The 11,215-nt window shown below is 39.8% G+C and overlaps 2 protein-coding genes across 2 annotated transcripts in view; one reads left to right on the top strand and one right to left on the bottom strand.

The window, feature by feature from the left end:
- LOC112050811 (poly [ADP-ribose] polymerase tankyrase) overlaps positions 1-11,215 on the top strand; it is a 104,838-nt gene that overhangs the window by 58,427 nt on the left and 35,196 nt on the right. The gene's annotated exons all lie outside the window — the stretch shown is intronic.
- Positions 4,137-9,720, bottom strand: LOC112050801 (acyl-CoA Delta(11) desaturase). Its single transcript, XM_052889673.1, has 4 exons — positions 9,288-9,720; positions 7,643-7,817; positions 6,281-6,442; positions 4,137-5,424 (listed from the first exon to the last, which is right to left on the bottom strand). The coding sequence occupies exons 1-4, from the start codon at positions 9,484-9,486 to the stop codon at positions 4,974-4,976; spliced, it is 987 nt and encodes a 328-aa protein (XP_052745633.1). The 5' UTR covers positions 9,487-9,720; the 3' UTR covers positions 4,137-4,973.

Below are 11,215 nucleotides of genomic sequence, written 5' to 3'. Positions count from 1 at the left end.
TCTGACCCGCAGTTTCATCCGCCGTAAAATCAAGTTAATGTTTATAACGTGTTAAGTATGAATATACATATAATTTACTACATAGTGGCAGATGCGGCTTCCTTCGTGGATTAGTCTATTTGGGCAATTTCATTTATTTATTTTAATTTTCATACAAAATAACTGAACGGATTTTTATGAAAATTCATCATTATCAACCCATATTCGGCTCACTGCTGAGGTCGAGTCACCTCTAAGAATGAGAGGGGTTAGGCCAATAGTCCACCACGCTGGCCCAATGCGGATTGGCAGACTTCACACACGCAGAGAATCCAGAAAATTTTCTGGTGTGCAGGTTTCCTCACGATGCATGCCCCGGTCCGGATTCGAACCCACATCCTCCGGAATTGGAGGCAGAGGTCATATCCACTGGGCTAAAATAATAAGTGACTACATAGTTTTTCGTCGTATGTTCGTTTTTCTGATTATCTAACATTGCGTTAAGATTTTTTTATTCTTTACAAATTAGCCCTTGACTACAATCTCACCTGACGGTAAGTGATGATGCAATCTAAGATGGAAGCGGGCTAACTTGTTAGGTAGAGGATGAAGATCCACACCCCTATCGGTTTTTACACGACATCGTACCGGAACGCTAAATCGCTTGGCCGTACGTCTTTGTCGGTAGGGTAGTAACTAGACCCGCCAGACCGTCCCCCCTAGCCAAGTGGCACGTCGATTCTCTGTCTAAAACCTAAACTAAACCTAACCTAACCTCAGCTAAACCGGTGATGTATTAATTCAAGTCATGTAAGAATATCATAAAGATTACGATTTTACAGATAGTGCTATTTCATGTGGCTCTTTCAGAATCGACTTAAATTAATACAAAACTGGTTTTGCACCGCCTTCAAAGTGATCAGCAGGTAGAACGTAACATTATGTCATTTTTTGCTTTTTAGTTGAGTTGGTACGTTTTATATTTTGGAAGTCGGTTGTATTTTTTTTATTAATTTTTTTTATTTTTCCAATTTTAGTGTAATCATACTAGATATAGATCTGGTATGATGAGGTACACTAAAATTGGAAAAATAAAAAATTTTATGTATGATTACATTAAAGAAAAAATTTGCCATACGTATGTTGCTATGATTCGTGTTAAAACCTTGGATGGAATAGCCTTATCTGACTAAGATTAAATCAAACTAATGAGTTGGCCACACGATGAAATAGAATTGCTAGAGATTACGTGATTACGCAACTTAGATTCCAACTCGAAGCCCATGCACAAGGTGGCTACTCTAAGCCGTTGAGGAGTTCCAATAACTGTCCTTCCGTTTTCATCACTAGACCCCTAATGACAGTCACAAACCAACTTGGTGGAAAGTTCTTATCAATACGAATAAATCAAGGCCAATCACAATGTAGCCACTGTAAACCGTTGAGGAGTTCCATTACCTATTCTTCGTCTTCATCATCAGACCTCACCTATACATGTAGGTGGAAATATATCATCAATAGGAATCGATCAAGCCCAATCGCAAGGTAGCTACTGTAAATCGTTTAGGAGTTCCAGTACCTCTCATTAGTCTTCATCGTCAGACCCCTGATGACAGTCATAACCCATTTAAGTGGAATGTTCTCATAAATACAAATTAATCAAGCCCAATCACGTGGTAGCTACTTTTAACCGTTGAGGAGTTCCAATACCTATCCTTCGTCTTCATCATCAGATCTCTAATGACTGTCAAAACTCATCTAGGTAGAAAGTTGTTATCGACATAAATTAATCAAGTCCAAACATAAGGTAACTGTTGTAAACCGTTAAAGAGTTCTCTCGTATATGTTGCGACTCCATCATCAGATCGACTCCAGACCTTCATGAAGTTATAGAGCTTTAAAGTGGTGAATGGAAGAAATATATAACGCTATAGTTGCCCTTACGATTTTTGAAAGTACCCCTCGATCTCCGTGATCCCATCATCAGATCCTGACATGATGACAATGGGACCATTCCGGGAGGTATACCCTTTCAAAAAAAAGTAACATACACACAAAAAGAAAACATAGACTCGAATTGAGAACATCCTTTTTTTTAAGTCGGTTAAATAGAACAAGGATGGCATATTACTCATTACGTCTCGTCGTCGTCGTTATCAACCCATATACGGCTCACTGCTGAGCTCGAGTCTCCTCTCAGAATTAAAGGGATTAGGCCAATAGCCGGTATCTTCTCAGCAGGACCTGCCTTCCGAACCGGTGGTAGAATCTTTACAAATAGTCAACTGACGTGTCAAAAGTGCTCGTAAACTGAGCCTACTTGAAATAAATGATTTTTGATTTTGATTTTGAGTCCACCACGCGTGCCCACTGCGGATTGGCAGACTTCACACACGCAGAGAATTAAGAAAATTCTCTGGTATGCAGGTTTCCTCGGGATGTTTTCCTTCACCGTTTGCGACACGTGATATTTAATTTCTTAAAATGCGCACAACTGAAAAGTTGGAGGTGCATGCCCCGGACCGGATTCGAACCCACACCCTCCGGAATTGGACGCCGAGGTCATATCCACTGGCCTATCACGGCTCATTACATCTATAAAACATGTATACGACATTTACTGACAGTTTTAACCGGGTTACTGTCAACAGACAAGGATTTTGTAAAGCTATTTTGATGAAATAAATATACGATAGTTTTGCTTTTTCTTTTTTTTCAATAATATATAAAAAAAATGTGAGCCGTCACGAGACGCCTGGCAGATGTGAAACATTATTTTGTATAATAAAAATTTTAATAAAAAAATACAACCGACTTCAAAACCTAAAAACATACCCACTAAACTAAAAAGTGAAAAATAACATCATAATATGTTTTACCTGCTGATCAGTATGAAGGCGGTGCTAAGACGGTGTTGTATTAATTCAAGCCATGTGAGAATATCTTATAGCTTTAGATTTTGCAGACAGTGTTGTTTCATGTGGTCCTGTCAGAAATGGCTTAAATTAAGACAACACCGGCTAAGCACCGCCTTCATACTGATCAGCAGGTAAAACATATTATGATGTTATTTTTCACTTTTTAGTTTAGTGGGTATGTTTTTAGGTTTTGAATGTCGGTTGTATTTTTTTATTAAAATTTTTATTATTTTTCCATTTTTAGTGTAAAATTTCATCTCAAACAAATACATCAGACCCCTAATGACAGTCACAACCCATCTTGGTACAAAATTCTCAGCAATACAAATTAATCAAGCCCAAGCATAAGATAGCTACTGTAAACCGTTAAGGAGTTCCCTTAATTGACCTTCGTCTTCATCATCAGACCCCTAATAACAGACACAACTCATCCAGGTAGAAAGTTCTCAGCAATACGAATTAATCAAGGCCAAACACAAGGTGGTTACTGTAAACTGTTAAGGAGTTCCCTTAATTGTCCTTGGTCTTCATCACCAAACCCCTAAATGACAGTCACAACCTATCTATGTGGAAAGTTCTCATTAATACAAATTAATCAAGCCCAAACACAAAGTAACTGCTGTAAATCGCCGAGGAGTTCCCTCGTCTGTTTTATGGTTCCATCATCAGATCGATTTTAAATCTTCATGAAATTGTAGTGCTTAAAAGTACTAAATGGAAAAGTATACGAACACACTAGACACCCATATAATTTTCGAAAGTTCCCCTCAATTTCTCCAGGATTCCATCATCAGATCTTGACATGATGGCAATGGGACCAAATGGGGACTATACCGTTTCAAACAAAAAAATAATTTTTGAAATCGGTCCAGGCGTCTTTGAGTAATCGGTGTACATACATAAAAAAAAAAAAAAAATACCGACCGAATTGAGAACCTCCTCCTTTTTGAAGTCGGTTAAAAACTTAAACAACACTGTATACACTATAGGTATCCGAGCTCAGTGTAGCGAGATAGATGCCTTAACGCCGGATCGAGTGGGAGAGAATCGCACAGTCGATTGCGCATGGCGACGCGTCGCCACACTGTAGACACAACTGCATATAGACTGTATATATACATATATATATATATACCATCATATAGCGTGGCGACGCGACGACATGGCATCGGTCGCCACGCCAGAAATCAGTTTTACGTGCGGTTACAGATGTTTAACATGAAAGGTAAAAAAAAATCTTGTAATAATGGTATGATACATAAATTTTAACGAATTTTGTGCGATAGGCGGGAAACAGTCGCTCGTTCTGATTTCAAATTAAAAATACGTGATTTTGCAAAACCAATAATATTTATTTTTTAAAGTTAGCTTGTTTAATAAAGATTACAACCAATAAGTTTATATTAATAGCACCCATAGACAAGTTTATGGCGCATTTAGGATTAAACGACGTTATCGATATATAATATATTATGATATCGTCGTTTAATCCTAACTGCGCCATTGTTAAACGTGGTCACGTGATCGTGACCTCACAGTAAAGGTACTGTTACACTTGCTCTAAAATAGCATGCTAAAAACGTGCTATTAAGTATGCTCCATACAAGCATGCTTATCATCAGTTTACATTTGCTAGCAATAAGTATGCTCCTGAATAAGCATGCTCAAAGCAAACATTCCAATTACACATGCTAATTTGTATCTATCGCTCTCTGGCTATAGTGTCGTGTTAGACAGGGAGAGATAAAGGTGAAGAGAATACAGAATAGCAATGCTGGTCGACTAGCATACTCAATAAGCAAACCTGTTCAGACGCGCTAAACCCACGCCCCCTTCCACCCGCGCAGCAAGTATCACGCTCATAAATCGCACGACTGTTGATTATTGAGCAAGCTCGAAATAAGCATGCGCATTATTAGCAATGTTGCGATACGCATGCTAATAAGTAGCAACTGCTCAATAGTAGCATGATTTTGCGCTTGAAATGAGCATGTGTGACAGTAGCTTTAACGAAAAACTCTGGTAACAATTGAAGGGAATTTTAAACAACTGTCAACTAGCCAATCATCACCCGATTCACTCAGTCTTATCTCGAAAGCCCCACAAGTTGCTCCCGTCGCCCGTCCTCTCGGCCCTCGCTCGCGCTACCTCTAGAGGCACCTCCTTCAGGTCGTACGCCCAGCCGATCCAAGCGAAGAAGTCAATGAACTTGGTGCTGAAGTTCAGCCAGTTGTTGCCGAGCTCCGCCGTTTTGTAATCCCATGGGAACGCATGGTGATAGTTGTGGAAACCTTCGCCGAACGCTATGAAGGAGACGGGGAGGTTCTGAGCGGGTAACATGTTCTTGTCGTATGGCTTGTTGCCCCAAAGATGAGCAGCGCTGTTGACCAGGAATGTCATGTGGAGGTTGAAGACGTAGCGCATGATGGTGAGGTGCCAGGCGGTGTTGAGGGTCTCTCCGAAGAAGTACATGGGGATTAGAGTGGGGAGCGCGAAGCAGAGCGTACCGAATACGGGGATCGCGTATCTGAAATTGGAGAAATTCCTTATAGCTCCAGCATAACAAATATATAGCCTCATCTGTTTTTTAATTGGGATAAGAAATCTATACTTATAATAAATCAATAGAGAGGTCAATCTGTACATGAAATATATTTCCAAAATAACTATTAGAGGGTGATTAGTGATCGATACTGATGCCAAAACTGCAATCAGTAAAATTTTTGTCTGTCTGTATGTTCGTTGTAGAAACAAAAACTACTCGACAGATTTTAACGAAACTTGGTACAATTATTCTCCATACACCTGGGCAGGTTATAGTATATTTTTCATCACGCTACTATCAATAGGAGCAGAGCAGTGAAGGGAAATGTTGGAAAACGGGAGAAGTTACTCCATTTTTACAGTGATACTTTTGTAAGGGCTGGATTAAAGAGGTTGGACGAAGGGCGGATGAAGTTGCAGGTGTCCGCTAGTAAATTATATAAAATACTCACATTGATACATTACACATAAGTTGCCTAATTAAATTGCGGCCGAAGAGTTAAAAGATAATTTTTAAAAATCTCCTTCCCTCATTGGTTATTAGAGAAACTCGTACACTAGTAAATATACCGATAAGAATTGAAAAGTAACGGTCTATGTGTTTAAAAAGAAGAATATTTGCTATATCTTTTAACAGGTTAACAATAGTGGATGTAGTGGGGTAGTTCTATATATAGGTAGAGACCACATATGGTCTGTGGTCGGATTACAGTAGGCATAGAAAATGTCTACTGTAGTTCTAAAAAAAGTCAGTCAGTCAGTCAGCGACAGTTCCCGCGGGTTTTGTGAAAAACTCAAATCAATGCGGACATCCGCTAGTAAAGTTTAAAAATACTAACTTCTTCTGGAACCTTAGCACCGGGTTGGCATAGATATCGGACATGTCGATGAACTTGCCCCGACGCAGCATTTCGGGGTGCTTCCGCACCAGCAGCCAACCCATGTGGGAGTAGAAGAAGCCGCGCGTCGCGTTGTGTGGATCGGCGTCTGTATCGCTGTACCTGGAAATGTCATGTGCATAGTGATAACTCTCCACGAAATAGCACGCTGCATAACTTTTGTTATGAATAATTTTCGTGGTAAAAGTTAGAATCATCATAGCGAGATATAATTAATCCCAAACAACTGGTAGCGCCATCTAGTATGCAACTCGACTATTATAGTGATATAACGCACGAACACAAAACACTTCTCCAACTGAACCCGCTGCTGAACCACCGGAGCTGAAGAAGTACCAAACCTTTAGGCCAATTGGCCTCAATTCTGGGAGGGGTTGAAAAAAACCACCGGGGGAGAAAGATCCCCCGCGACACGCCTGGACAAGAAGGCATTGCCTCGAGGCCCGTACCCCCCGCCCCGTGCTACACGGGTCGGAGAAGACCCGACGTCTCTCGAACACCAAAAGGACGTCCTCTACCTCCTGAGCTACTACAAATGGCCATCTCTGAAGGTGCATACACCGTAGGCAACGACGAAGACGACGATATGGATGACGCAAGCATCGGACGTGACGAAGTCACTGCCTTGCTACAGGACGGTGATACGATTGCAGTTCGCGCGGGGTGAAGAACTGGACTAGACACCGTCTCGGCGCAAGATAGCCACCAAATTGCTACCAGCACGGGACATGTCACCGCCCCAGCTCTGGATATCGAGGAATTGCAGTCTGCGCTGGGGCACTGACCAGACTAAACATAATCTACTCATAGGCCTCTGATGCTTCAGATGAGCTTCAGATAGGCATGAGCAAGTATTTAGGCAAGGAGACCAAGCCTCGAGGCCCGTACCCCGACACTCTCGGAATAAGATGACCCCACTGCTGCTGATCACGTAGCTTTAGCGCTATAACGCACTGTTGGCCAGCCGTCTGACGAGAAACCGCGTAGAACGGTGCGACCACACGAGAACGTGTAGGTCGCCGTCGAAGTAACTTGTGTTATCTATTTTTACTATCGAAATCTCGCGAAATAATATCTACTTATTCTTCCCATAATATCCGTTGTAAATCTCTACTCTCTCTCATTATATTCAGCATATCATTGTTATAATGCTGCTCCTTCATAATTTCAATTAACTTTTCTTAGGAATAGAATTGAAGAAGGAAAAAAAAGTTCGTTTCTAAATGGCACTTGTTAACTAGTGAGATGTATTTTCACGGCAATGAGAAATACACGCTTGAAAGTGTTTGTGTATATTCTCACCTGTGGTGCATGCGGTGATCTCGTACCCACTGGATGGCGGAGTTCTGGAAGGCGAAGGAGTTCAACACCATCAGTATGATCTGCAGCGGCATCTTGGCCTTGTACGCGCGGTGCGACCACAGGCGGTGCGTGCCCGCCGTTATTCCCACCGCCGCCAGTATGAACATTACGTGATCTGAAACAGTGAATCATGCTCACTCATCCTCATCATTACCCTCATCATCATCATCATCATCATCATCATCATCATCATCATCATCATCATCATCATCATCATCATCATCATCATCATCGTCATCATTTTCATAATCGTCATCGTCATCATCATCATCATCATCATCATCATCATCACCATCATCATCATCATCATCATCATCATCATCATCATCATCATTATCATCATCATCATCATCATCATTTTCATAATCGTCATCATCATCATCATCATCATCATCATCATCACCATCATCATCATCATCATCATCATCATCATCATCATCATCATCATCATCATCATCATCATTATCATCATCATCATCATCATCATTTTCATAATCGTCATCATCATCATCATCATCATCATCATCATCATCATCATCATCATTATCATCATCATCATCATCATCATCATCATCATCATTATCATCATCATCATCATCATCATCATTTTCATAATCGTCATCATCATCATCATCATCATCATCATCATCATCATCATCATCATCATTATCACCATCATCATCATCATCATCATCATCATCATCATCATCATCATCAACATCCTCGTCATAATCATCATCGTGCTACGTGCAGGTTCTCAGAGAGCTTTTGAATTCGATTCCCAGCACGGGTCAGTTTAGGATTTTATAGTTTCGAGAGTCGCTCAGGTCAGGGGTTGTATGGTTTGGCCGTGGCTAGTTACCACCCTAACCGCAAAGACGTACCCCGTTAAGCGATTTAGCGGTCCGGTACGATGTCACATAAAAACCATTGGAGGTGTGGGTAGAATAAACTTAGTTCTACTTTCGGGTACTTCTTTCAAGTAGCCTGCTTCCATCTTATGGTGGGCGTCAACATTTAGCGGTGGTACAGGCTAGTTACATTCCATACAGTGTCGCGAGATGCGCGTAGCCGAATGTAAGTAGGCGGAAGTAGACTATGTCATCGATAGTCTCCAAAGTTATAAACATAATGTACTTACGGAACATCAAAGTCTTCCACGTGGCGGTGGTAAGTACAGGCTAGATACATTCCATACAGTGTCGCGAGATGCGCGTAGCCGAATGTAAGTAGGCGGAAGTAGACTATGTCATCGATAGTCTCCAAAGTTATAAACATAATGTACTTACGGAACATCAAAGTCTTCCACGTGGCGGTGGTAAGTACAGGCTAGATACATTCCATACAGTGTCGCGAGATGCGCGTAGCCGAATGTAAGTAGGCGGAAGTAGACTATGTCATCGATAGTCTCCAAAGTTATAAACATAATGTACTTACGGAACATCAAAGTCTTCCACGTGGCGGTGGTAAGTACAGGCTAGATACATTCCATACAGTGTCGCGAGATGCGCGTAGCCGAATGTAAGTAGGCGGAAGTAGACTATGTCATCGATAGTCTCCAAAGTTATAAACATAATGTACTTACGGAACATCAAAGTCTTCCACGTGGCGGTGGTACAAGCTAGATACATTCCATACAGTGTAGCGAGATGCGCGTAGCCGAATGTAAGCAGGTTGAAGTAGATTATGTCATATTTCCTGGGCGCGGCTTGGGGGGCGACGAGCTTGGGAAGTGTCTCTTCGGTCTCTGTTATGGTGGTAGTTTCTGTTGCGGAGGGCGCCATTTTGTCTGTAAATATTTATTTGTCAAGCAAGACAGAACAAAATATTTTTACTGAGAGACGTATCGAATAGAATCCAATCGAGCAAACAAAGGGTTCAAAAAAGAATCCTGAGCGTCGCGAGATATTAAAGGGCATGAAGTAAATAAAAGTCTTGTCATCACACAAATTAGTCTAATTTATCTAATTTTTTATTAATTAAATTAAATAATAATATAAATTTTGAACTGGTTTAGGTATTTGAGTGATGTATGTATAATATAAATTAAACTGCATGAAATTGAAAACGTTTACAATAATATGATTCTGTAAACACTGAACTATATCGCGAGACAAAATTGTCTTAACGCCATCTAGGATCGATCGTGTCAAACTTAATATGTGTAAACATTATACATTGCGAAAATCTTACACTAATCTGTCTCTTATTAGCGAAGAGTTGAAAAAGAACATCTTTTTTAATAGGGATGATGACAGTTTTTTAAATTGTATATAAATTAAGAGTATGCTAATAGAAAAGCAATTTTGTAAAAGTAACAGGGTATCTGCGATCATTACTTTCGGAGCTACAGGGATTTAAAGGGTCGGATTTGCGGCGCTGCCGCGGATCCCTGAAAAACGCTCCATACAAAATGGCACGAGTTACTGACGTCGTTGGCTCGCTGGTCGTTAGATTTGTATGGGCGTTCAAACAAAATTACTAATATCTTTGTTATTTGTGTGTTTATGTCAATAGTTCATGTATTGAAAAATGTCACATTTAATGTAAGGAAGCTAAAACTGTATGAATTTTCATCTAATTACGATAAAAGATTTTTATTAGATTTTGAAATTTTATAATCTTATTTATTTTGCAAATATCCAGTCAATCTTTGCTTTTTATGTATAAATTAGTTAACATTAACCTTATTTATCCGAATTTATTAAAAAAATCGATATATTCCAACCTAGTCATCATCCCCATTCGACGTGCTTTTTTTTTAATTGATACCTCATAACTTCGTCATTTATTAACCAATTTTCGAAAACTCTTTATTGTTTGAAAGAGTATACTTCCAGATTGGTCTTATTTATTTTCATGAAAATCGGTTTAGTACCTAATTTTGTATTAAAAACGAAATAACTAAAATACATCTTTGAAGTCGGTTCCAATTTTATGTAAAAAAGATTATTTTTTATTATTTACAAGTTAACCTTTGACCACAATCTCACCTGATGGTAAGTGATGATGCAATCGAAGATGGAAGCGGGCTAAATTGTTATGAGTAGAATGAAAATCCACGACCCTTTCCGTTTCTACACGATATCGTACCGGAACGAATCCATTGGCGGTACGTCTTTGCCGGTAGGGTGGTAACTAGCCACGGCTGAACCCTCCCACCAGCCAGACCTGGACCAATTACACTTAGTACAGCCAAAGTTAAATAAAAAAAAAATACCGACCGAATTGAGAACCTCCTCCTTTTTGAAGTCGGTTAAAAATGCACAGTACTGGCCCGCACAAAATGTGCATAGAAATATATAATAAATTACCGCAAAACATTAAGGAAAAGAAAAATATTAATTAGTTTTTATTAACATTAAAAAACTTTTTGCTTGAAAAAGTATATTATAAAATTAATAACTTTTTGACCGAAAAACAATAAATCCGCCTCTCTACTTATCTTATGTTATTTTAAGTTAAGCTAAGTTTTGCTTTGTAGTTACAACACCCTCACAGGGTTTCCATTTG

This window comes from Bicyclus anynana, chromosome 26 (assembly GCF_947172395.1).
Source record: "Bicyclus anynana chromosome 26, ilBicAnyn1.1, whole genome shotgun sequence".
In the NCBI taxonomy this organism is placed as follows: Eukaryota; Metazoa; Arthropoda; class Insecta; order Lepidoptera; family Nymphalidae; genus Bicyclus; species Bicyclus anynana.
The sequence above is the reverse complement of the archived record's forward strand: the minus strand, read 5'-3'. Positions and strand labels throughout refer to the sequence as shown.